Source organism: Python bivittatus, unplaced genomic scaffold (assembly GCF_059951505.1).
Source record: "Python bivittatus isolate LINGU-HERP-01145 unplaced genomic scaffold, Pbiv_v1 ctg000440_np1212, whole genome shotgun sequence".
NCBI classification, from domain to species: Eukaryota; Metazoa; Chordata; class Lepidosauria; order Squamata; family Pythonidae; genus Python; species Python bivittatus.
Genome location: NW_028277063.1, coordinates 9,361,894 through 9,389,740, shown reverse-complemented (window position 1 = coordinate 9,389,740; position 27,847 = coordinate 9,361,894). Strand labels below are relative to the sequence as shown.

The window sequence follows — 27,847 nt, the reverse complement described above, 5'->3', positions numbered from 1 at the left end:
CCGCCAAGGTTGAGACATACTACACTAGGATTTCTGAACCATGGTTTACAAATTATGTGAATACAGACATTACGATTTGCAATTCATTTGAGTGGATTTCAGCCTTCGTTAGACATACCGCTGGTGTATTAGCAGTGTCTTGGCCCCAGCCCAGAGCTTTCTTTAGTGAAGAACAAAGGAGGGAATTTAAAAAACAACAACATGAAATCCTCTAGATTAGTGGCTGATTTTTCCAGAACTCTATTCCTTTGCAGGGAGCATAAGTTTAATAGGGCTCTCTCTCTCATTCATTCTCTCTCTCTCTCTCTCCCTCCCCTCCCCAAATGTCCTTTATATCCAGTCTTCGGCTTCTCCGCGCCCTGCGTCACTTCGCACTAGGCAACTGGCAGCGCTGCTCTGGAAAGGAAAGAGGCTGACGCCCCGAGCAGACAGGACTCCAGGGAGGGAAGGGGGCTGCGGAGGAGCGCGGTTGCTCTGCTTTTGCGTTGATGCGACTGCTGGTCCAAAGGAGCTGCCGTGACGTCACTAGCGTCTCCCTTCCCCGGAGTGCGGCTGCAGGAGGGCGTAAAATAAGAATTCACTGGAGGCGTCTCTCCTTTCGCCTTTCTTTGTGAGTATATCCTCTTGTCGCTGAATGCGGAGATCCTCTCCAAGGGATGAGTATGTCCTTTGTTCGGTAGAGGCTCGTCGGCGTTTGCCGTCTGGGCTCCCCCCGTCTGTTGCGCACTGTTGCGCTATCCAGGGCTCTCAGTTCCCCCTTCTCCACTGCGTGTGGCTTTTTACTTTTTTTTCTTTCTCTGTCTTCCTTTTTGCAGATTTCATTTCCCTGCATATAGGCCAAACCTGCTGCATGTTCACCTTCTCCACCTCTGGGGGAGATGGGCAGCATACAAATTCAGTAAATAAATAAACCGGGGGTGGGGCAGCGTTTAGTACTCTCCCCTCTGGCATCAGGAGTTCTGTATTTTTTAGATTCCATATGCTGTTAATATTCCATCTGCATTTTTAGAAAAGATACTTATGTAAAAGAATCACCTTTCTGCTCTATTTATTGAATTACTGAAAAAAAATGTTTTCGAGAATATCTGTTACAAAAATGGAAAACTTAATCTGTTTCATCTATCTTTCCATCAGTCTTAATTGCATTAACATGACTGAAATGCGGTTTTATGCTTTTATATCCTGCCAGGTACAATAGCAGAAAATGTGATCTGAAGCAATGTTACAAGGTCATTCTCATGCCAAGGTTGCCTGGTACAGTAAGATACTTGGGGGCTTAAAAACATTAAAGAGAGAAACATTAAGACTTTTGTATCCCCTAGGCACATTTATCTTCATAGGCTTTCCATAGACTGCTCAAACACAATGCAACCTTGACCCAAGTTTCCCAAACACAAATACCACATTAAGAATTTACCTATCAGGTTTTGGTACAAATTCAGAAGGAGAATGCTCATTCTCCAAATTAAATGACGTCAGAAACTATTTCTGCTTTACCTTATACACGAACAAAATGATATTTTCTCTATTTTCTGTGAAAAGTGATTATGAAAACAAATAGCCACTGATGTTGTAATTTATGAATTTGCCAGTAGGAGATGCTGCAAAGTCAACATTTGCCAAATGTATAATTTTAACTCCTGAAAAACCCAAGTCTTCTTGAATGTTCTTTAATAACATGTTTGCCAGTGTTTGTTAATTAATTATAATTTAAATAAAATGTTAAGTAAAATGTTAATGAACATTATTTATCACATTAAATAATATAATTATTGGGCTGTTTATATTCATGATTTTTTTTTAAAAGATAGAAAATTATTTTCTAACTCTCTAAAAAGGGCACCATAATAATTCAGAGATTTATATTTCTTCATATTCTTTATTGCCGATATTTTAGCCTCATTCTTTAAGTATGAATATTTTAAATGATGTCACAAATTGCAGTAAGTATATGCATAATAAATAGTAATACCAACTTGAATATATTTAATTTTAGGGTTTTGACTTTACTGTTATTTTCCATATTTTCATTTTTTAAAATTATTTATTCAGTTTGTATGTAATCTAAGCAACTCCGGGTGGCTCGCAACAGGTGAAAAACAATCCAGTAAAAAGAAGTTAAAAACCATGTACAAACATATAAAAACTCTTTGTAATCAATTAAAACAAAAAATCATGATCAGTGGCAGATTCCTCCTTACATCAGCTCAACACAGCCATTGTAAAAGCTCTCCACCATTGCCAGACACAGCAGCAGAGCCATGTCTTCAGGGCCCTCCTAAAGGCCAGGAAGGTTGGGTCTAATCTGAAGTTCAGGGGGATAATGTTCCATAGGTTGGGCACCATGGCAGAAAAGGCTCTCTTCCTGCGTCCCACAGATGACACTCTTTTATAGATGGAACCTGTAACATGCCTCTCCCAATAGTTTTGTCGTCCTTAGGCACTGTGCTTATTGTACCTAATGGATAATATGGGCATGGAGAGAAAGGTATGCATCAGCAGTGGCCTTAAATGTGCCAGATTCCCTGGACATTGTTTCCCTGGAGTCACTGTTGTTTTGGACTTGACATGCCATGGAACAAAAATAATGTCCAGGCTACTAACCGAGAGAGAGATTCTGTCACAATCCCAAGTTGCAAAAATGTTCCTGCTCTTTCCTATGTGGTCCTTTGTTGGAAAGACCAGTTAGATGTCTGATCAAATGGGACTTGGAGGGGATGTCAGTGTTACTAACTGCCCCAGGCCTTAACACGAAAGGAGTACCAGTCCAGTAATTCAGTACTCAGAATGTTCATTGAATTGACACTTTTCAATCAGTGCAGTAAAACTAAGAAATTAAGTAGAATTTCAGGAATTATTTCATTATTTAGGGCTTTCCTCCTTGTTCCCCAATACTGGCCCATTATCTTCAGGAGGCAAAAAACAAGCAATAAAAGAGAGGGACAGAGAAAAACAAATGGAGGATAGGGAAGGAATGTAATGATAGAATGGAGGCCCCATGTAGACCCCCTTGATTTCCTTAGAAATCAGTGGATATCAGTGTTTCAATAAAAGAAAAATACATTCCATACATGATTCACTGTCTTAGGACAGGACACAGTTAGCATTCTGCCAAGGATTAAGGGATTCCTTTTTTATTTAGTCACCTCCATTGAAATGCAGGGCCTAGCTGATTGTAGAGCGCTACAGAGATGACCTTGGGGAAAATACTCTGAAATCATTATGAAAAGAAAAACGTGTTTTAAACTCCAGAAACAGAGAAAGGGTGAAAAAGAAGGTCAGAATGGCTCTACTATTGGGATATAAGAGGTAGGGAAGGGAAGGCACAATCAGGCTTTGATGATCGTGTTACTGTAGCTTAGATCAATAAAGTATAGTTCCCATCAAACTTGTGGAGTCTGTTTCTCGGCCTGGCCTACCTTGAAGAGCTGACAGTGACCTTGGTTGATCTCGGAAGGCTATGCAGAGCCAAATTTTGGTTCATATTTGGATGGGTGCCTATGAGGCAGCCTCAAGGCTGAAGACCAGACTGTGAAGTCAAATTAAGCATCTCCAAACAAGGCAGTGGCAAAGGTGAATGGACAAAGTTTGTAATTCTGAGGTGCAGAGGAGAAGATGAATCTGGCTATGCTCTATTGATAAACAATCGTTAGAAATTGAGTTTCATCCAATAAGACCCAGGAGATTATCTGGAGTTTGATATGGAGTTGAGTTCTATAAACTGATGAGACCCTGGAAATACATATTTTAGGCGCAGCACTTTTTAGGCATAGCACTTTTTAGAACTGTGCCCAAAAAGAAGAAGAAAAACCCTTCCCAGTTTTTTTTTTTCTTTGCTGTTTACAACTATTTCTGTCCATTCATAAATAATGTAGCTGGCTGATTCTTGTCTTTTTCAGTTTAAACATATTTTACAGTCAAAGAATTTCATGGATGTTTCTTGTATTTTTGTGGACTTTTTTTCATTTTTAGCATTTTTGGATGCCTAAAGAGTGTAGTTTCAGTGGGGGAAATGTTTTTTAAAATTGTCTGCTTATGGACTTAGGGTACAGTTTTTGTGTTTTTTTATGTGAAAATGGCAGGAAACCCCATTGGTGACTTTCTCTTCCTTTGGCAAAGATGGATGAAAGCCCTGTTGATACCATAACTGAAAAAGGTAGGTTAAAGAAAAGATACTTAATGTTTTGGGTCATATGCATGCATTTATTGTAGTTAAGTGAAGAGGGAGAAATTTCATGTAATTAATAAGAGAAGGATGTGTGTTTTAAAAGGAAGAATTAAATACTTTGATGTAAGTGGGTGATGGATTAGAGAAATGCTTAGCAAAATTGAGAGAATTAGGGGAAAACAATAAGGTGGATGAATGGGAACAAAGAAATGATTAAAATATCCTTGGAAGAGCTACTAATTACCACTAGAGACAAGCGACATTTGTCCATGCAATCACCAGGAGTTGAACTTACTCAGCCAGCACTTAATGAACCAATTCTAGCATTGATCAATGTAATACTCAGTATATCTGCTTTGGAGAAAATCACAACATATGGCTCATGTTGTTTGGCTGATGGTGAGCTTACCTTTTAGTAGCTGGGGATTACATTTAATAGGAAGATACAACAGCGTATCTGTCATATCTTAGGGTGATAGCTCAAGGTGAATGAGGTTCTATTACGTATGTAGGCAAGGTCAGTAGTTTCCTTTTATTCTAACAGCAAATAATTTTTTTAAAAACTTTGTGTTTGAAGGTTTACAGTACAATGTATTAATTTGTTGCCTGTAAATATCAGGAAAATGGCATTGATTGTTAGGAACTGTGAGATCAATCTTTATTACAGTCATAGGCCAGCATAAGGGGTAGAGTATGGTCATTAAAAAGAAACATAAAAATAAAAAAGTATAAGGTAAAAGGATATATATCTTAAGACATAAAAGGTATAAAAGTTATGCAAAGTTATACAAACATCTACAAGCTATTGTAAAAAGCTAAACATCAAAATTGAGTGCCACCGTTGGAAGGAGTCTGGATGATACAAAACAGGAAGGGGGACTCAAGGGCCATATGCAGCCCTGAAAGTTACTTGTTGAAAAGACTTTTGATCTCTTGTTTGTTTGTTTGCTTTGGAACCAGTGCCCTTGCAAAACATAGCAGTGGATGTGCTGATCCGAGGCTTTCTGAGTGATGTTACATGTCAGCTTCATTACAAAAACCAGGAGACTGTCCCCCTGGAAGTTGAATTTGTCTTCCCTGTGCATGCTGAAGCTGCTGTCTATGCCTTTGAGGGTCTGATGGATGGTCAAAAAATTGAATCACAACTCATGAAAAGGGAGGAGGTATGTGAGAAATGGTGGTGGAGAGGTTGATGCCCAATTTGATTCCCTCTTGAAAACTATCCCATTATGCTTTTTAGAGCTGTTTCTTTGTTTGTGCTCAGAATAAATTGTGCAAGTCACTAAGTGCTCCATAGATCTGTAGAGCCTGCTCTCCATCCCATATTCTGGTAATGAAAGCTCATTGGCTGTATTCAGATAACACACTAACCTTAAAAAGATAAATCTGTGCAACGTGTTAAGTGTCTCATCTCCCCAAGATTTGAACTAATAAGGCTGGAGACTGTCAGAAAGTAGGAAATGCATGGCTAGGTACTAAGTATTGTAAATCAGGAATGTTTGCTCATACAGTTTACAGTCATTGTTTAGTGACAGAACTGGTATAGAATTTATATCCACTGCTGCTTCAAATCTTGTTGTTATTTTCCTGCACCTCTCCCTATGTAGCAAAGCTCTAGTTTCCTTTTCTCACATTTACTTGTGAATGAAAGTTGCATGTTTACACTTTCTACATACCTAGACTGAGAATCTTCTCCTACTAACTGAAACCCAGTGTTCAGATGGACTAATATTAATCATGATTAGGGTTTTTTTGTTCGTTTTGTATTTGTGGCACACTGTGTGGAACAAACCCAGCTAATTTTCTTTTAACGTATTGTGGGAACTCCAAAAATGGCTGTGACTAATGTGTCATTCTCCAGATTTGCTGACATAATTTGAATAGAACCTTACGGATTCTTTTCTGTAGATATTCTACTAATTCCTGTAGCCTTCAGATTTGATAATGATCAAAGAGCTGATATAATTAGTAGATCTTCTAGTATTACGTAGATGTTTTTGTAAGTAGGGGATATCTTGAATGTTGACATCTCTACTGTATAGTATTTCAGTGTACTTCTTCCATCTTTGATCTTCTTTGAATCAGTCCCTATCTGTCCTTTAGCGTACCAGTTCAAGAGTGGAACCTCCTTCTGACTTCAGAGCTCTTTGGGAAGACTTTTCTGTTTTTCCATGTCTGTTTCCATCTTTGATGTCTTTATAGATGTCATTGTAATACTGCTTCTTGTCTTTTCAAACAGCTCTCTAAACTTATTTGTTAAATACTTTCCTGAGATCTTTTTTTTGGCTTTGCCTTCTCTTCTCAGCAATTTCCACCATTTGTTCTGACATCCAATTTGTTTTCTTCTGTTTCTTGGTTTGGGGCAGTCTCTTTTCATATTCATCCTTAACAATATTTTTCATTTCATTCCACAGTTCCTCTGGCTCCATATCCTGACTATGACAGCACTGTTCCTTCTTTGTTTTTCATGTTCTAAGTAGGAAACAGGATGACCTTCTGACTGAGAGTGTCAAATTCCAGTCCATTTCAATTTGCTGATGCTTAAAATGTCAATATGTAGTCAACTCATTTCATCTATCACTAAGTTGAGCTTTCCCATGTTCATGCTACTTATGTTCCATGTTCCACTGCGATTCTATCTTTGCAGCTTTGGATTTTCTTTTCCTGCATGGCAACATCTAGACTTTAATCTAGCCATGTCATAAACACCATTAGAACTCCAAAAGATCCTCAGTTTTTTCTCAGTAGCATGTTGAGTGCCATCCAACCCGAGAGGCCCATCATCCCGCTCTATATTGTGAATGACGTTATATTGTCCATTCATGTGGTTTTGTTGGTAAAATACAGGAGTGGTTTACCACTGCCTTCCCTATGCAGTATGAAATGATGCCTTTTCTGTTGTCGCTAAAGCAGTCTTCCACTTCCAGCATCTTCCTATATCACTGCTGCCAATATAGGTGCTTACTTGCTTTAGATGGGCAGCTGGGTTGACTTCGCACCTTGGATAACCCTGCTGGTATTATATACTCTTGCATACACTCCTAACATTCTTTGCTCATCCCTCCCAGGAACACCCCCACCATCATGATAAAGCAACACAACAGGACTTGGGAGAGACATCCCCCTTTGCCACTGCCTTTCCCTACTGCATGTATAGATAAAGATCTAAAATAGCTTTGCATTTTAACAAGAGCCATGTGAAGTACATAGTAAAATAAAACAACTTTAAAAAATCAGTGCACTTTTTGCTAACAACTAAGAACCTGAGACCACAAGGTTGAGGATATGGCCAGGAAGTTAGGCTTCTTCAGACATTAGCAACAGCAAGTTGTTTCTGCAGGCAAGAAAAGAATGAGCAGAGACAGAGTTTCCTGTATGGAGCGCCTTGTCAGGTAAAGAAGTAACTTTGCTAATTAAGAACAACAGTAGAAGGGCAGAACTGTGCACTTGTCCATGCTTGTGTTTGGAATGAACACTATGACACTGATGTATGAAGAGGACTACTTTATTTGGCTGACTGTGATCTCTATCATCTGACTGTCTTCACAAATGCTTTTTTCTCATCACACTAGGCAAGAACATTGTATGACACTGGGTTAATAATGGGAAGCAATGTTGCCCTGCTTGAAAAAGAGCCAAAGAGCAAGGATATTTTCAGATGCATGCTGGGAAATCTTCCTCCCAATGGAGAAGCTACTTTAAAGCTGTGCTATGTCCAGGCATTTTCTCCAGAGCCTGATGGAGCCATCCGATTTGGCCTTCCAGTTGTGTTAAAGCCACGGTATGTGCCTCAAGGTAAAGAATAGCTCTTGCTGCCTACTAATGTCTTGTTAATTACCAAGATGATTGGCTGTGTTCCTATCCTCAACCCTTACCCTTTGTTACTTCCTAAGGAATTGATAGATTCAGTGATTGCTCATACTTCTGAGATATTAGTGCTAGTTCTTTGGATGTTTCTTCATTCTCCTATTGCTTTGCCCATTTTCTGGCCCCAATTGGCATCATAATGCAGAGGGACAGAAGAAGCAATGATGACAGAGACTTCTGCTCCATATTTTCATTTAACTGGAGAGGGCAAACATCATCAGTAGCAAGTATATGAAATAGCAGGGCTGGGTGGCTCCAGTAGTTTGTTGTTGAGGTATGGGTCCTTGCATAATGATGAAAGATCATGGCAATCTAGGATGGCATCAGTTGGTGCTATTCATTTATACACATCTTGTCCTTCCATATAGAATGTTTTCATGGTGTCTTAAAATAGAATCAATAAAACAAGCCAAAAATAAATAATGCAACTGAAAGGCAGGTAACATCATCAGAGGCATAGATAAATGTGAATTTGGGGATAGAAATGGGTTTGGGGATAGAAATGGTCTTCCTCTAGTGGCTTGTAAACTTAGCCAAGGAGGGAATTTGATAAATGGATTTCCACTCTTGTTTTTTCAATGTCTGTACATTATTGTGGATTCCTCACAAACTTAAGAAATTCAGGACAGAAAAATAATTAGGATTTCCATCAGTCTGTATTAATCTGTACATTAGCCATGTCCCATTGTGGGAATAACCAAAGTTCCTTAGGTATCCTTTTATCTTCTGAACTTTAATCCATGCTATCTACTTGCCTCCTCCCAATTTTTTGCAATAAAAATTGGCCTTGGCCTTGAATGATTCGGAGCACAGAATTGTAAGAACTTAATTCAGGCTTTCCCAACTTCACAGTCTTAGAGGATATGTTAGATCATACCCTATTAGCACAACTCATCTGATTAGTAGTGTTGGGTGCTGTGGTCAAGCACATCTTGAGGGCACTGAACTAGGGAAGGCTAACTCTGTGTATAGAACTGAGAAAATTATGTCACTCTGAGGTTTTTCCATGCATTCTAATATTGCTTTCTGCAGGTTCAGAAGAGGGCAGCATTACTCAGAATGTACCACAAGTACCCAAGGAGCAGCTTCCTTATACTCTGAGCCTCAACGTCACATTGGATTCTCCTTACAGAATTTCCCATGTGGAGTCAAATTGTACTCTCACACCCCTGCAGTACACAACAGAGGATCACACCATTGCTTTGGTAAGGAGTATTATTTGTTAACTGATTGATGTGATTTTTAGATTACCAACCAGTTGCTGGATGGTGTACAAAGTGCCCCAAACCCTACATTGAGTCATTTTAAAATGTTTAATTTATTTATGAAACTTATATAAGTCTCTTAGAGTCTGATGAATGGCAGAAAATAAGGTATTTAAAACATATAAAATTATGAAATCTGATGTCAGAATAACAGTTTAGGATAAACAATTAAACACTGTAGGCCAGTTGCAACAGATGTATTTTCAAAGCCTTAAAGGCAAATGTGGACTTCAGTCCCTATATTGGGAAGTGAGTTCCACAGATGTGAGACAATTTTGGAGAAAACTCAACCCCATCCAGGAGCTGAACAAAACAGATTGTACTGAGGGTGTGCCTCCCCAGATTATCTTAGCGAGCAGGGAACATGGTCCCATTTCAGGTCAATACTGCTGATCAACCAACTGGAGTGGAGGACAGTATGACTGAAAGTGCTTTCAGATCAAGTACGTGACTGCCATGACTGGTGGGAACAGACAACCCTACAGTGAAAGCTGGTTTACTCAGTAGGGAAGATCCAGGTCAAAGAGCCTTCAGAGGAAGGGCACACATGAACAGAGGAACATCTCCAGTCCATATCAGTGGAATAAAGTGGAGTACATGACAGAATGATTCAGTCAATAGCATCTGGTGCAGAGAAAATAGGTCCTACTGTATGTCCAGAGACTTTTCATAAGATTTCAGCGAGTTGGGAATCCTCCTCTGTCAATTTGTTCACAAGAGAAGACAAAAATTGGGTGAAATACTTCTCAGATTCCAAGAGAACAAAACAAGGGGATGGATACCCTAGTAGGCATCCTAAGGAACATCCCCGTACACTTTCAACCTGTACAGTACTATCCAAGGTTGTGTGCAAGGTAAGCTGATGAATGTACAAGTAATTTTGTTCACCTTGATCTGGCATAGAGGAGACTCTGGTTCTCTGCCCTGATGGAGACAGATATTTATTCCTGCGGCATCTAAAATGTCTGGTCATCCTGTCTCAGTACTACACCCAACCCAGAGTGACTACAGTTATACATCTGGAAATTGAATGGAACAGTACCTGAACCTAAATCTTTTAGTTTTGGCAGTAAAGACCATCTTGGCCCTAGGATAAGCAGCCACCACCCACAGTCACCAGATCTGTCAGTTAACTTGGTACACTTTGAATGGTGGCACATAAGACAAAAACCTAGGGCAGTGGCAATAGGGTTCCATGAAGATGGGGCTGGAAAGCGTGGTAGCGGTGAACATTTGGCATAGATAGACAGCCATGTTAGGTTGTGTTCTTCTGGATGAGAAAGAGATCCAGCTTTTAGGGCCATGTGTGACCCATGTGTGCCAATTCTTTACAAGCACGCTCCTATCCCCCCCATGATTCCCTGTTTTCCTCACATGGGGACTTTTCATTGGTACTCAGGTCTACATGATTGTCCCCTCAAACCCATTGAACAGATTATGTCTAACATTTTTATTTGGAAACTGGCTTCTTGTAACTCTGTGGCATGGAGAGTTGGAAGATAGGGGAACTCTCAAGGGGGATATGAATGTGTTCCACCAGGACCTGGTGGTTCTACTTTATGCCTAACATCTAATGCCAGATTCCACCAAGCACAAGAAATTGTGCTTTTCAACTTCTGCCTAAACACAGAGAATGCACCCAGCTCAGACCAGAAGTGTGCAGGGCTCTGAGGCTCTACCTCAAATAAATATTAGAAGGGTAACCAGCTGACTAGCAAAAAACCTGCACTCCCATTCCTGCCTCAAAGTGTACTCTGTAAAGGGCACATCTTTCTTGGCAGCCTTAACAACAGGAGTATTGTTAATGAACATTGTTGGGGAGGCTTCAGGGTGGATCTGTCTCTTTTATAAAATATTGTAAACTAGATATGTTCACCTCTGCAGACACAAGCTTTGGTCCATATTGGGTCACAAAGACTGCTATAAACTCTGATACTGACCCACTCTATGAATACCACTTTCATGTTGGTTCATCTCTGGTTATTGAGAATGGTGGTTGAACTTACCATGAAACATCTTTCTGGTTGCCAGAAGAGGGATCCAAGTAAGGATCCTACTTAGTCAGCAAAGAAGATTTAAGAAAATACCCAAAGCGGTGCAAGAGTTGAGATGTTCATTATTTTATGTGCTATGTTATTAGTACCTTGTTCTTCTGTTCCGCTGTCTCTTTGTTGCAAGTTTTTAATATTGAAGTGGAATTTACAATAAAGGAGGAGTTAAACCAGTTAAACTCAGCTGAAGTCAGTACATGTGACTGAAGTGAAGGGGCTTCTTCCAAAGGACAGGAAGAAGCTTCAATGTGTCTTTTAGCTAGAAGAGGTGGAGTTAATCCTTGCCTGTCTAGTCCATCTTTTGGTGACCAGAAATATGCTCCACAGTAAGTCAAACTACCTTCTTGAGAGCAAAGTGAAGTGACTATACAATATTGTTTCCTTTTGTTGTGCTTTATGTAGCATGCTTCTTAGCACAGCTTTTCAGGCAGTATTCACCAGACTTTGGCAAGTACTGTGGGATATGGTGCTATTTGGGCTCTTCTGCATCACTTGCCAAAAGTTTTGGCAAGCACTGTAAGAGAACATGTGACTTGCCTTGTCTGGCACTATTTATTTCAAGCTCCCTCTCTTCCTTCAACACTGCTGACTCCAAGCTTTGGGAGGAAGATGAGCCACTCAGCCTTCTGTGGCTCAACTCACAAAAACTTTGGTGAGTGCTGTGCAAGAATGTCCTGTTCACCTTCTTTGCCATGTCCTTGCTGAAGTTGGAAGAGTCTTCTGTTCAGCATAGCCTGTGCAGAAAACTCTTCTGATTTTAGTGTAAGGCAGGTGTAAGAGAGGGAGAAATTTCAAGGGAATACATTGCCACTTTGCTTTAGTGAAAAGACTTGTATCACCTCTGTGGTGTAAATCTCTGTGGTACAATATAAGTCACCCCACATACGATTAATATTAAGTAAGCATACAATAAACACTGACCTGAATGAATTCACTGTGGTAGTATTTACATATGTTCAAGGTTGTTCCCAACATTCCATGAAGTGCTGACATTCTGCTACACTGTGGCTTGGTTCTCAGTGTCTCCTCTTGCATTCTGTGAGTCAAAGTACAATTACTTGCTTCTAATTTCAGAGTATTGGATTTCTAAGACTTGGAAAAGTAAGCTGAACCCTGCCTTTTATAAACTAGTTAAGGCAGTAGCACCAAAAACTGGAGGAGACAGTACAGCAGTGGATAAAACATGTCCATATTTCAAAACATCTATAAAAGCCAACCGGAAGAATCCTACCAACTTACAGTACAAATCATAGCCATCAAAAACTAAATTCCCTTTTGTTTTTGGAAGCACAGACACAACAGTAAATATAGCATTGACCTTTTTAAATTGCACTCTCCAAATGTGTTGTGACTGCAACTTCCAGTTCTCATGATAAAGTGAGGAAGAACTTGACAAGAGCTTAACCTTGGCCAGAATGCAGTTGATCATCTAATAATGAGACTGGATTTTTACAAAGACAAACTTGAGGGTAGAGAAGCACTTAATCGCTCTGTGTTTCATGCCTAGCCTACCTTTGAACTCTTGCTTGTGTTTATTCTGCCTCTGACAAAGATTTCACTGGTTGGAGAGCATCATTTTGATCGAGATGTGGAACTACTGATATATTACGAGGAAGAGGTTCATAAGCCCAGTGCCTTGCTTGAACCTGGGAAACCTGGGGCTGATCCAGGTGAGCAAAAACTATGGCTGGGGAAAGAAGAGGTTGTAGCATACAAGCCTGGGCCAAGTACGGATGTCCAGGGTAATGAACATCTTTCTGTGGAAATATCTGCTGCATCTGTGATGAGATGACTTTTCTTTATTTTTCTTAAATATAGGCTCATTGATGGGGGACCCAGTCCTTCTGCTTACCATGTATCCCACCGTCCCTTCTCTAAAGTCTGCTTTGAATGCAGCTGGTGAATTTGTGTTCTTGGTAGATTGTTCTGGCAGCATGTTCAGTAGTTTTGACCAGGATTCTCCATCCTGCATTGAGAAAGCCAAGGTACCATCTGATTGGATGAATGGGACAAAATAAGATAATCTTTGAACAAGGAGGGGTATTTTATAAATAAAATCTGGTAGCACTTGGGCTTGCAGGGAGGAATCCAATGGGAAATTAAGCTCACAGAAATCTTAATTACATACAGTCTGAAAATCCAGTTTCCAATTGAAGGTTTGTATTTAACCATTTCTTTTTCTACAGAAAAGTGGATTTTCCTCCCCATTTGTGCTTCCGATGAATGTACTATACAGCTCTTAGGGTGCCACCCATTTAGTTGAATATAAATTGTATGCCAATAATTGTTTGGGTCTGTATGTCCTTCTATAAAATAAAAATTGCGGAGTAGAATGGGAAATAAAAATTGTGGGGTAGAATGGGAAATACCACAGTGAATGGCAGTGTGAACAGTTAGCTCAGAGCCAGCAGTTCTCAGACCAGGTTTAGTAGTTATGTAAACACTCAATAATTGTCCAGCTTCAGGCTAGCAAAACTGCATGTAGAGTACATTAATTCATGGGAAGGATGGGAAGAAAAAGGTATGGGATGAAGTACCATTGGTATAAGACTGGCAGACGCAGGAAAGAAGACCCACTTGGATTTCTGGAAAGGTCTTTATTGCTTGTAAGGTAATGTAACAGAATCTTGAAAACTATCAAAGCAATTCTCCCATGCAACTTATTAATTATGACAGAGTTGAACTGAGCCTTTTTCTCATACCTTCCTTTCCCCCTCTTTTTCAACGGTCCTTTTTCCTCTTCCACTTGCCCAGAGTATGTTAGACGTTCCATCAAAAAGAGGCACTTATACCCTTACACTGGCAGTGGGCAATCCACGGCTTCATATGGCTTCATTCTTATCTGCAGTAAAGTTTACTCAGCCAAACTGTGTCAGTGAGACTTTTGCCAGGTCCTAACTTGGGAAGTGAGTTTAGCCATATAAAGTGAAGAAGTCCGTGGTTTACTGCTGAATTCTGGTGAGGGGAGCCTCAGAGGCAGTGCACATCTAGCATAGAATTACATATTTTAATGTTAAAGCAGTCTTGAAAGATTAATTGGGGGGTAGCTAGTTTCCATAGCAAGTTAACTGTAGCATCTCTTTTAGGAAACCCTGATCTTTCTTCTGAAGAGTCTCCCTCTTGGAAGCTACTTCAACATCTATGCATTTGGTTCTGACTACTATTCCTTCTACTCGTAAGCATAAAAAAATGTGATATGCTGGCTGCTTCTTTCTCCATCTCTGAGGTTCTGCAGTGTTGTGTTCCCTAGAAAAATATGCCTGGCATCTACACTATTATCTTTTTGGCTCCAGGCAAAGATTTTTTAATGGGTCCAAGGCTTATTGCTGCAAGATAGCCATTTGATAAATTTGATCTTAGAATTAAGCCCTTGTATCATTTCCTCTCTGGTTTTCTTCATAGGCAGAGTGTCAGATATACTCAGAAAACCATGTTAGAGTCCCTCAAGCGGGTGAAGGAGGTGACCAACATGGGAGGCACAGAGATTCTCCAACCGTTGAAGGCAATTTACAGTCAGCCATGCCAGGAAGGATACATTTGTCAGGTACTAAATGTTAAGATTAAATTCTTGTAAATTTTGTAGGAAACATACACAGTATATCTTTATATACACAAACCTTCCTTTACACATTATAATTTCAGTTTCAAACACACTCCAGGACATACCCAACATAGTTTATACAGATGTGCAAAAATCCTGGATTTATTCCTGTGTTGTGCCAAGCTACTCTTTGACTGTGGCTTAGTGGAGTACTTTTGTTCTTTGTTCTTAGGGTCATTGCAGGCAACTGAACAGTTTCTTCCCTATAGTGCTTATACCAAAAGAGTTTGAACCAGGAGACTTCCATTGGCCAGTGGGCAGTATTGAATGTTTTATTGCCAAAGCCATTGTTCTAACTGCTAAAGAAAATGTTCACATGTGGAATCATCTAGTTAAAATCATTTGGTATGATACATGATATTGTCACCCCCATAGTACAGTTCCAAGGAAACAACATGAACAGGTCCCTAAACTCACCAGAAATTAAGTTCAACTTGAAGGAGGATTTATGATGCTGATCACCCTCATAGCATAGTTTTCTCCAGTCTGGTGCCCTACAGATGTATTTAACTACAAGTTCCATAATACCTAGGAATTATGAGTTGTACCTGGTACATCTGGAAGGAACCAGGTTAGAAAAGGCTGCTTTTACAACATCTACATAACATAACAATTACAGAATTTGTATGGCCAAGCAATCCAAATAAATCTATATCTAATTAAAATAAATATTTGTATATCTAGCTAACGCCATCTGCTTTCAGACTATCCACTCAAAACATATTTTCTTTCTCACCTCTTCATTTTAATAATATACTTGATATAATCAGGTTTATTATCTCAAATGCTTTGAGGTTCCTGTGGGTTATTAAATTAATTATAGGTGTCACCAGTGTTTCCTACACTGTTACTTGCTTAGGGCTTATCTTGAGTTTGTGAGGAAGAAGAATGGAACCACCTTGCCAAAATTTTGCTTCATTTTTTTTCCTTTTCTCCTTTTTCTTCAGCTGTTTGTATTCACTGATGGAGCGGTATCTAACACAATGGAAGTCATTAAAGAAGTTCAAAGTCACATCAATACCCACAGGTAAGTTCAGAATATAAGACAGAAGTATGAGTTTGTGGCTGTAGAAGGGGCATATTAAAACCGTTAGAAGCTCAGAAGTACAGGTAGTCCTTGTTTGGTGACCACAATTGGGACCAGCGCCTCTGTTGCTAGGCAAAGCAGTTACTAAGTGGGAAATCACCTGACTGGGACTGTGCTTTCCTTTTCCCCATTCTCCCACCTTTTGGAGTGCTAACTCAGGCAGAGCTGGGATAGCGGACTTGAATCTAACAAGACGAATCAGTTTCACACCTTCAAGCTTTTGATTGCCTCCTAACCACTCCCCCATCCTTTGGAATGCTCACCCCAGCACTGGGATGGTTAAGAAGAAGGGAATTAATGTTCATATTTACATTCATTGGAGAGGAAGGGATTACAAGAGAGTAAGCAAGCATACAGTGGGGACATTGAAAGCAATCTGCTGGTGCCAGCAGCCATGAGCACGCTATGCAAAGAGCCAGGTGTATTCCCCATTGTATTCCTGCTTACTCTCTCGTAATCCCTTCCTCTCCAATCTCTCCACTCTTCGGGGGGGAGGAATGGGTCAGGCAGAGGAGAGATTGCCTACAGGAATCACTTGTTTCTTTTCTTCCCCCCCCCCCTTGCTGAAAACAAGGGAAGGGATTACAAAAGAGCAAGCAAGCACACAATGGGGAATACACCAGTCTGTTTTGTAGCATGCTCGTGGCTGCCAGCACCAGCGCATTGCTTTTGATGTGTATTCATCACTGTGTGTCTGTTTACTCTCTTGTAATCCCTTCCTCTCCAATCTCTCTGCTGTAGCAGAGGGGGGACGGGTCAGGCACAGGAGAGATTGCCTATAGAAATTGCTTGTGTCTTTCCTTCACCCCCTCCTCACAGAGTGGAGAGATTGGAGAGGAAGGGATTACTGACTCTAATGGTGAACATGTGACTGAGGGATGCTGTGAAGGTTGAAAATGCGGACATTGGTCGAGTTATTTTTTCAGACACTGTCATAACTTGAACTATTGTTTTGTGGGTAAAAATCATTTTCTATCATTTCCATTATAGATGTTTTTCTTTTGGAATTGGTGAAGGGGTCTCTACTCTCTTAATAAAAGGTATTGCTGAAGCAGGTTGTGGCCATGCTGAATTCATCAAATGCAGTGAGAAAATGCAGACCAAAGTGAGTTACAAGCATTTTGCCTTCCTCTCCAAAATCTTTTAGATCCCACCCACACTTGGGATAGAGCTGAAATATGTGGAAAAAAAATAGACCTTAAGTTTGAGGGCCCCAAGTCCCAGGTATCTTCAGTTCAAGCTGGGAAAGATAACTGGTCTGAAGCCCTGAAAAACTTACATATTGCAGTAAGCCAAAAAATTGTTTCTTTAGTTTATCACAAAGGAGGACAATCTTTTGATAGCTGAGGATTGCACTTAACATTTGTTGGGAGAACAATGGTGTAATGGGGTGAGTCATATTACAAATATGGATGGGCCCAGAATCATCTGTTTTTTCCTCTATATTTGGGATGGGTTTTTTTCCTTTATTTGATTATATAAACTGTGCTAAATTTAGAACTTCCACAACAATTTATTACGTTGCCTATCATAAAATGAGAGATAATTCTGCCACTCATTTTTCGGCTCTGGTGGGCAGAGTCCAGTGGTTGCCAAAAAAAAAAAAAAGGTTTCAAGGGATGCATATTGACCTTGGGCCTCAAGTTGCCATACTCTGTTTTTTGGCTTCTTATAATGTATACCCATAGCCATTGGATTTTGTAAACCATGCTTTGTAGCCCAGTATGTTATGTGAGCCAGGCCACTACAGCTTGATCTGCAAACCATGCATGAATTCAGCCAGTGCCCATGTAGAGCAGGCTGGACAAGATGCCTCCATTGTCTGAACAGGTAAGGTACCTTCATATCACCTGGTTTTCTGAACCTACTAAGAACAAAATATGGTATGATACATGCCATTCTTCCCCTTAATAAAACATGAGAGTTTTTTACTGCAAGTTCTTTTTTCTACAGGCCTTACGCTCTATGAAGCGAGCCTTACAACCAAAACTGAATGACATCTGTCTTCAGTGGGATTTGCCTTCCGGGTTTGAGGCTGTGCTTGTGCGACCTGCCCCACAGGTCATATTTGCAGGAGAATGTTATCTTATCTATGCTCAAATCAGTGGTCAGCAGCAGGCAAGTAGCCTCAAACTTGCTTATCTAAAATATTAGAAGCTAGTAAAATTGATGTGTGAGGTTCCGCGCAATAAGTGTAAGAGGCAAACAGACGACATGGTCTTACTTTGTGATTAAAATGGATTGGGCAACCCATTTTTGATGGCTACTTTTAGTCTGCATAAAATTAAACAGTAAAAAAGTATTACGTTGAATGCCTAGAAAGCTACGTTTTATAGATATATAAACTCTAAAATGCGTTATATAAAAGAATCCATGTCTTTGTGGGAGCTGCACAGGCATTATAGCAATGCTTTCCACCCAAGCATTGTAACAGAAGGATCTAGTTTAGGAGTCTCAAGCTGGTGGACCAGGGAATGTGTGTAGCCCTCCTGATCATTTGCTGTACCCACACTTTGTATTAAGGCACTGTCACAGCCTTGATTGAGCCTCTCAGCTCACCACTGGCATCGCTGATAGAAGCTCCACCAGGAGAATATCCATGTTTCTAGTGTTTAGACAGGGACAGAAGGCCTCCTGCCTTTGCAGTGGGAGGCATGCTCTCCTCCTGGTGAAGTTTGTTGGAGTTTGCTGAGAGATGTTTCACCACTGTAGCTTCCCAACTCCGTGATCCTTTCCTGTTATCTTTTTGCACCCTAATAGCCTTGAAGCAGATATTATTGGAATCCTATGGAATCTGCCCCACTGTAGTCAGACAGACTTCATTCACTGCCCTGTAAGGAAACAAGAGTCCTGGCCTCTCCCTCTTGCTTTCCAGGTTCAAGTGGTTACTGGAATTCTCCTAGCCCTTGATCTGGGTATAGTTGGAAGAGGAAGGACCCCAATCTTCACCTACAGGCAGAGAATCACAAGAGGAGGCAAACATTCACACTGTCAGTGAGTGCAGAGATTGTCTAGATAAACTAAAGGTTCCTTAAATAAAGACATGCAGTAGCTGAGTGAAATCAGAGTAACAGTGAAGCTTATTGATTTTCTTAAGCAAAGCTAGCTCTACACATCATTCATGCACCCAGTCTCTTTGGACCCTAGTCAACCAGGCTTGGCCAACGCACTGGCTAGAGGGGGATGGGAGAAGTCTGGTCTGGACACAGAAGCAACTCAACTCCTTTCTTTGCTTCACTTAGTTTTGTACAAAAAGTTACTGAGCAGATTCAGAGTCATGGGCCTTTTGCCCTGAGCTTAGATGCCATAGAACCTGGTCATTTCCTCCTGTATTCTGCTGCAGTGACCAGACCTTTTCAGTATACCTTGCTTGCTATCCTTAGTGGTTTCCTGCTCCCTGTTTGCATGCTGGGCCCTGTTTTCAGCTTCCCAAGGTCACAACGATGCCTTTGTGCTTGGTAAAAAAGCAGCTTTCCTTTTAACCTGGCTTGTAATAGAGGCTCTGAGAAATGTGGCCTTGCCTCACGTACCCTGCTGGCCCTCCCTATGTTACTGGGCTGGAAAGGAGGAAGCCACAGATAGCAAGGAGCTGCAGGGAATGCAGTGGCGGGGGAAAGAGGTCGCCCCACTTGTCTGTACCCATCTCTTCTAACTTCCTCACTGTGGCTTCCTTCCCTTTCTGGGTAGTAGAAACAAGCATGTTCTCAAATGCAGACTTAACCTATCTTCTTTCTGACATTGTTCCCACACCAACCCAATCCCAAAGAGGCCGGTCCTGCTTTCCACTGACGACTTTCCTACAAGATGAGGCATGGGCTAGGTTCTTCAACTTGATTCAAAACCCCAAACCTTCCCCATTAATGCTTAATTATAATCATTAATTATAACTGGAAATCACCAAATGGGATTTTTTTTTCTTGTTTTCCATTCAATGAAACAGCTAAATTTGCAGGAATGATAGCCTTTTATGAGAGGGTAACACATGCTGAGTTGAAGACAAAGCTTGAGAACTGCCCATATCATTTTTGTTTCTTAGCAGAACTGGAAAAAAAATCGGGCATAGTTGCCTTTTCTGAGAGGATAAATCCTGGTGAGTTTCAGATAATTAGGTTCAAGGTTGTTATATAATTACTCAACAACCACCAAACCAAATATTTGAGTCCCAGGTATTTTTAGACTTGTCAGATAAGTCACCAAACCAAAATGGTAAAGAAGTAACTTTATTTCTTTAATGAAATAAATTAACACTTACTGGTATACAGTGATACTCCTCATATTAGAAACTTTTGTATCAATCTGTGAAAGGGCTTCAGTAGTATAGCCCTTGAACTAGCTGCTGTATGGCTTCCCTTGTATTAGTTTTCCAGACATTAGGAAATGCCACAAAACTTGACTTCGGTTGATTTTTGATGTGCACCATATAAAACCAATCCCTATATTTGCGAATATGAAGACTGTCACATATTTCTTCGCTTCTGTTTTATCCAGAGATGGTGGTGTGGTGGTGAGCAATATATACCAAAAATATTTTTTTGGCAATATACCAAAAAAATAAATAAATCTGCCACTATGATTTGAAGGTTAACTGTCAGATCTTGATATGATCCAGGGATTCCAGGAGCTACAAAAATGGGACTGGAGGACCATATATAGTCCACAGTCTTTAGACTGCCCATCTCTAACCTAAGACAAGTAAGTGGGCTGAGAGACTCAATATTGCTTCTGTGTATAATCTCAGCAAAGCTGAATGGGAACTATGTTACTTAGTGTGCAGTTTTTATTTTCAGGCTGAGTCTAAATTGCAGAATTCATAGCTATATCATATGACACAATTTTTGGCTTCTATCTTGGTTTTTTCAGGATAACCTGACACTAAAAAGGGGAGCAGGGCTTTGATTGCATAGTCCCAGCCAACATCTTGATTTTTTTTACCCCTTTCCATGGATGCTCCTGTATCCTGGGACTATTTAAATAGTCATAATAAAGTCATAATAAAGATGCTGCCGAAGTATGAATGTAAAGCAGTGTTGTCCAAACTTGGCCACTTTAAGATGAGTGGACTTCAACTCCCAGAATTCTGGGAGTTGAAGTCCACTCATCTTAAAGTGGCCAAGTTTGCACAACACTGATGTAAGAGCTTTTCTTGTGCTTGTGTGGACCAGCTTGACTCTGTTTGAAATGTTTCTTAGCATCACTTTGCAGCCACAAAGGATAGTGAGGTTCCCCCCCACTTTTGCAAGGAACTGGATAGAAAAACAATACCTTAACCCTAAATCTCTAGTCCTCCATTTTTTCCTTAGGGCCATCATAAAATTGCAACTTAGGGCCTGCCCTGTCTAGAGTAGTATGTGGGTATGTGGAGAGAAAGACTTGCATTTGTGCTGAGCAGTAACAGAGCAGAAAGTGTATCCCCATTCATCTTTCTATAATAACATGCCCTCATTTCAAATAAAAGAACATTTTAGAAAGTATAAAAATCAAATGTGCTGCTGTTGCCCTGTTCCACAGCATCAGTGATAAGCTAAGAGAATTTCTTCTCTTGGCCAAGAGGGCTTTGTGAGAGGCAGTTTCAGACTCTCCTCTTGGTCAGAGGGTTATCATATTTCAGTTTCTCAAATCTGAATCACCTGTTCTTATTCACAAGTTGTTCATAATGTTTTTCTTTAACTTGACACCTTTATTTTTATAGACTTCAGGTGAATTGGAGGGTTCTGTTGTGCTTCAGTATAAATCAGAATGCCAGATTTTCAGAGAGAGGATGGCCTTCTCACTCCAACTTCAGGAGAATGACAGGTTAGAATAGCTTCCTCTCCCAAATATGCTCCGCTACACCCATCTAATGCTCCTACCCCTTCTTTTAGATTCTTATTGGTTTTTATATATTCTTTCTGGCTGGTCTATGGCTGTAAAAAAGATTTGATATGATATTTCTGCTGGAATAAACAACTTTGTAATTTCGCAGTAGTCTCTCAGATGCTGGTAAGAAGCCCATATGGAAAATATAACATCAAGAGCATTTGCTAACTTGCATTTCCCAGCAACTGGGAATGTTGGAGTCTGGTGAAAAGTATCTTCCTTCCACAGTGGTGACTGCTATTTTCTGCTACCCAGATTCACCCAGTGGGAGAGGGGAATCAAATTGGGCTGGGTTTTCTTAAGAGAAATTTTGTCACTGTCACTGCAGAATCAACCTTCTGGACTCTGTTCCAAAAATCATCAGTGAAAGACATCTTGCCAAAATAATTGGAACCCTAGATTTTGGGAATGAAAGACAAGAATTTTAAATATTCTCTTTGAGGATGTACATGATTCATATATACATATTTTTCCCTAGAATTTTGTGGAATGTTGTGCTGTACATTCCTGTCTCAAGCATTCTCTCACATCTCCATGGCTGTACATTCCTCCAGGTTACCTATTCACCGGTTGGCAGCTCAGGCCCTTTTGCAAGATCTGGAGGGAGCAACTTCAATGAAAAATCAAAACTTGGCATTGGAGACAAGCCTAAGCTCTGGAGTGTGGTGTGATCAGACTGCCTATGTGTTAATAAACACAGACCTGGGCAAGCCACTTCAATCTTCTGTTTACTTCCGAAGGATTCCTGTTCTCGGCCCAGTGAACTTATGCAACCGTCGTTTGTTACAAACTCAACCAATGGCTTATGAAGTTGTGGACATCAGTTAGAGCTACATATGTTTTTTTATTGGGGGTCAAGAGGATGCTGGGTTGGGTGTATTGCATTACTTTATTTCTCCAATAACTTAGTAATTATATAATTAGAATATGACGGGAATGGACTCTGCATGGTTTCCCTAGTTGTGTGCAGGAAATTTAGACAATTTTGGATTAGTTTGGAAGATAGATATGTGAGGTATTGTCCATTCATACATGGTTTTCCATCTGAGAAAAAGTGCTTGACAATATGAACAGTTCAGCAGTAGAGCTAATTGCCCAGTGAGTTAGAAAAGGTAATACCTTCTCAAAACAAGCTCAGCTCCTGGTGACTGCATGGGCGTGTCATCTGTATGTAAATTCCTCCAACCAGCACATATTTTAAGTTAGGATTGTACTGTTAGTCAGTAGAAATATTGCTAAAATTAGGATTGTACTGTTAGTCTGCAGGAACAAAGCATCCATAGTGTTCTTATTCAGTTTGTCTATTTCTGATCTGTTTCCACTATCCGAACATCAACTCCAGACATGTCCATGTCCTTTGTTTCTTCCTAGTGCGCATGAACATTGATAAGGTCTGTGAGCGGGATTGCAAATTATTCCTGCTGGAAGAAGAACCTTCCAAGTATGAAAAGATTAAGACAAGATTTGTTGAATTATCAAAGACGTTTTCTTCTGCAGTATCTGCCTTCTTTGCCACTAGTACGTCAGGCTGGAGAAATGATTTGACTCCGGGAGATTTTGTTAATGCTCAGAGTACAACCTTTGATCAGTTTGATCAACCAGGTAAGTCTGTATGCAGCGGATTGCAATAGTATATGCATTCAGTTAAAGAGATTTCATTAGTAAAAATTCTGTCTGTCAAATTGCAATGAACTGGATAGTCTGGTATGTAATCTCCTTGTTCAATTCTTATTTGTATTACTTTTTGTTCAAGGGCTTGACCTTGAAGGATAAGATAGATAGATAAGAGATATTTAATAGGAAGTAAATAAAAGTGCAAGTCCAAAAGGTGAAAGCTGTTGACGAGAGACTAGAACTATACCCAGAGATTTTTCACTTACCACTTCTAGATGTTAAGTCAGGGATAACCTACCTTTTGTGGCCTATGGTGTATTTGGAACTTTGAGGTGGTGTCATGGATGCCACTGTAAAATGGCTGCCCCCAAGGGCTTGTCTATTTACAAAATGGCTACCATAACGAGTGTCATGGTACCCATCATAGAAAGCAAACTGGTGGCCTGAAAGGCAAGTAATTCTCAGGAAACTCTGTGTAAGAGAATGGTGACATCTGAATCCAATACACAAAACCCTTAATTTCAAGCCAGTTTTCTGTTCTAACAGAATATCTGTAATTTAGAAGACAAATCCTTCCTTCCCCTAGTTGTGGATTTTCCATTTCCGATGCTCCCCCACACAACCCCCTGTCTTTTTCTGCCCCCATGGTCTCATCCATACTTTTTCATCAACCTTCTTTTCTCTTCTGTATAATCTTCTGCATGCCTTTTCTTTTCCATTCCATGACACAGATAGCCAGAGTCCAGTGGGTCCTGTAAGCATTGTATTGGGGAGTACAGAGAAGGGATCTTCTGCATCTCTGGGTAATAACAGAAATGCTTGGCACACAGCGTATAACCTAGGCAATGTCTTAAAGAAGTTTATAAACATTATTATGAATAAATACATAAAGAATAATCCATTGAGATCCCCTCCCTTCTCTACTTGTATATTTATACCTATAAAATCCTATTCACATCCCCAGATTCTATCATACTTTATTGCATTTCTTCATTAAATAGAAAGAAGAGTAAAGCACTGTAGGTAAAAGAGTGCAGCTTTGCAGACAGCGACAGGTCATCAATTGTATATTGTTTTATTTCAGCATTTGTGTGTCATCTTTCAGATATAGCCTTCCTGTGGTCCCTCCAGTCCCAAATTTTCATATGGAGAGGTCATTCAGATAATACATGGGAACACTTATTATTTTGTTTATGTATAAACAACATAGAACATATGTATCCAGTTTCACCAAATGTACAGTATAAATACTATCAATTTCAGATGGTCTATTCTAAGTTTGATTAATTCTGAATGTAGTCCCTGGTCTTTAGTGCCAACTGATCTGATACTTTTTGCTGGCGTATCCATGACCTGAACTTGTGAGGCTGATCTTAAGAGTGGAACAAGTTCATATGGCTGTAAGTAGGTAGGCAGAGGAAATGCGCTGCATGTTGAGATGTGCCTGAATGTGAAAACTCAAGAACAGGGAAGCTTGAAAAAGGACTTGTTTAGCTAAAGATGAACGAGATCTCTATACTAAATCTAAAAAAGTTTTTTTGTTAACCTGAGGGCTGAGTCATTCAGGTTTTCCCTGTAACTTCCAAATGAACTATAATATGCCCCTCCAGCCTGGTTTAAAGTAGTGAACACTGGTTTACCCTTGTCCATGCTATCCCTTGAGTACTTTGCACTGTGATTTTTAGAGCAACTAGAGAACAGGTGCGGAACATGCTATACTTGTGAAGTCTGCTATGTTTTGATGGCTTTATTTCCTTTCAGACAGTGAATCGCTTCTTTTGAAAGTGGTCTCCTTGCAAAATGCAGATGGCTCCTGGATTTTGGATGCCTGTTTGCTCAGCCTACTAGGTCTGAATGAAGCTGAGACTTTGGCAAAGAAACCTCTCCAGGTAAGACACTCAGGAAACTCCAATATTCCCATAAGGATAAGGTTCTCTGTCTTCATTCATAAAGACAGAAAGCATTTATTTGATATGGAGAGCATCCCTATTTATGGGAGAACTGGCGATGACTCTGACAGTGAGTAGGCATTATTCTGGGCAACTCTCCTCCCTTGTGTATAATTTCAGGTGGCCCCAGCTGCATGGGCAACAGTTCTTGTCATTCTTTGGTTGCATGTTCATGCCACAGAGGAGAGGGATATCTGGGAGTTATTGGAAGCAAAAGCCTTGGGATGGCTCCATGAGAATGCAGGTGAGTGTATGACACAGAGCATCCATCCATCCATCCATCCATCCATCCAATATTTATTTATTTATCATATTTATATAGTTGCCCACTTAACATGTAACTCAGGGCAGCACGCACAATTAAAAACAATAAATGTAGTTTGGGGGAATAATGATGACAATGATGACAACAATATTGGAAGAGGAATGCAGTGATATTACAATATATACATACACACATACATACATACATACATACCTACCTACCTCTTTTTTGCAGGTCCTAAACTAGCTCAATGCATACAGATCGGCAATACTTTTCTGGGATGCGATATCAACCCTGCGGTTTTTAAGCTGTGAGGTGTTCTCCCGTTCTTTAGTAAATCAGTGGAACTTTCTCACTCATTTTTGCTGCTGTTCTGTCAGACTTTTACATGTGCTAGAATGTTTGATATTTTTCCTCAAAATGGCTGCAAATATAGATACAGTTGAGGTAAAACCCAAATAAGCCACAGAGGTGAGTGCCAAAAAGGTACACAAAATGCTCTGGAGAATTTCTTCCCAACTAGAATTACAGGTTAGGTCAGGATGACTGAAAAGAGAGAAATGCATGCACTGGCTTTCTATGTGAACATGAGCCAACAACTACTTGCCGCTTTGAGGCCAAAGTATACGCTTGTAGTTATGTTTCTTCATTGCGTGAATTGTAGGCAAAATCATTATCAATCAGCATGTATTCTCTCCTTGGTATCACCACTGGAACTGATTTAGACAAGGCCAGAAAGAAAGAGAACAGAGGGACATGATAGAGGGGGAAAAAGAAGATGTTGGAAAGGACTTAACAAAAAGTGCTTGGTTGATAAGGCTTTTATGTTATGCTGAACATAAGGCACTGATGAGTAGGATCATCTCTCTTGAAACTAATATTTTAAGAAACACTCTAGGTTCTTATTTTTTCCTACAAATATATATTTCTATAATAAGAGAGATGAGCATTCACTTTTGCCATTTTAGGTTCCTCCAGAAGAGTTTGGATCACAACTCCCTACCTTCCAGCCTGTATAGTCACTGGCCACACTGGCTGGAAACTCTAAGAGTGATAATCCTAATACATATGGAATTCACTGGCTCAAGCCAATTCCAACAACCTCTTAACTTTTTGTTACTATCAGGTACCATAAGAGGAGCTAATTATATTATTCCCTGTGTTACCTGGTCTTAGTTCACATTCGAAACTGAACATAGTTCATGTGATCAATTGATTGTTAATCTGAGCTGAAGCATAGCCCTAGGTTTCAGTCGTGTACCTATGGAAATATTAGATTGATTCATCCAGCCTAAGTTTTCGCTGGGATTGGAATTTTCTTAGCGAATTTCTCTATTTTTCCCATGTTGTCTCCTCTTTCTCCTTGAGCAATATTTACTACTACATGCTTTGCCCAAGCAATCTTCTTGCACACTCAGTCATATATTTTATTATAATTGTATTATAATTCTAATTCAAAGATTATAGTCTTTGCTGATGCCTACCAAAAAAAGTTTAGGCATCCCTAGACAAATTGTATGTTTCAATAAATCCCTAAGAGAATGGAAGCTGACACAACCTCTGCATGGTACAATGTTAAACATGATATATTTTTGTACATTTGAATTCATACTTCTGGGATGAAGTTATAGGCATCCATCAAGAATTTCTGAGATAAAAACACAAAATGGATGGAAGCTGTCTTGTTGAAAATAAAAAATGTTATAGTTAAAATTAGCAGGAACTGAACTGTTTCAGTTTCAGTTTATTACTGTCAAAGATCAGCCAAGGGAACTGAAATAAGTAGAGTTACAGAATGGTTGGTAAGTTGAGTACAGTCATTCATTTAGGTTTTGTATGAAATATAACTCGACATCCATTTTAATGAAGAGTTTTGGGGACCTTGGAAACGTGTATGCTTGTCTAAATAAAGTTAATACCATATTGTGACTTAGAGACTTATTCTGGTTATTAGTGCTTTGCATAAAGGGTTCAGCAGGGGAAAAAAATGCAATTGTCAAATTAATAGGGCAGACATTTAGCATGGTGTTATTAATGACAAAGTTCTGGCTTTAATTCTTGAATAGATTAAGAGTTTATGGTAATGAGTTTCTGGGCTAATAGGCCATGGTCTAATTATCTGGT

At 39.9% G+C, this 27,847-nt stretch overlaps 1 protein-coding gene across 1 annotated transcript; it reads left to right on the top strand.

Moving 5' to 3' along the window:
• The first annotated feature begins 435 nt into the window (after nucleotides 1-435).
• Nucleotides 436-27,610, top strand: LOC103057547 (von Willebrand factor A domain-containing protein 5A). The gene is made up of 18 exons (XM_088142792.1): nucleotides 436-610; nucleotides 4,083-4,156; nucleotides 5,129-5,331; nucleotides 7,741-7,963; nucleotides 9,068-9,240; nucleotides 12,904-13,021; nucleotides 13,170-13,336; nucleotides 14,438-14,526; nucleotides 14,754-14,895; nucleotides 15,900-15,979; nucleotides 17,030-17,144; nucleotides 17,993-18,161; nucleotides 21,736-21,832; nucleotides 22,450-22,718; nucleotides 23,267-23,497; nucleotides 25,271-25,398; nucleotides 25,579-25,702; nucleotides 25,958-27,610. The coding sequence occupies exons 2-18, from the start codon at nucleotides 4,120-4,122 to the stop codon at nucleotides 26,035-26,037; spliced, it is 2,445 nt and encodes an 814-aa protein (XP_087998918.1). The 5' UTR covers nucleotides 436-610; nucleotides 4,083-4,119; the 3' UTR covers nucleotides 26,038-27,610.
• Nucleotides 27,611-27,847: the final 237 nt, after the last annotated feature.

What these genes read in the sequence shown, in the direction of transcription:
- LOC103057547 (XM_088142792.1), top strand. Translation starts at nt 4,120, where the DNA reads ATGGATGAAAGCCCTGTTGATACCATAACTGAAAAAG. An exon ending in CCTGCATTGAGAAAGCCAAG is followed by an intron (nt 13,337 to 14,437) that starts GTACCATCTGAT and finishes CATCTCTTTTAG; the next exon opens with GAAACCCTGATCTTTCTTCT. An exon ending in GTGAGAAAATGCAGACCAAA is followed by an intron (nt 17,145 to 17,992) that starts GTGAGTTACAAG and finishes TTTTTTCTACAG; the next exon opens with GCCTTACGCTCTATGAAGCG.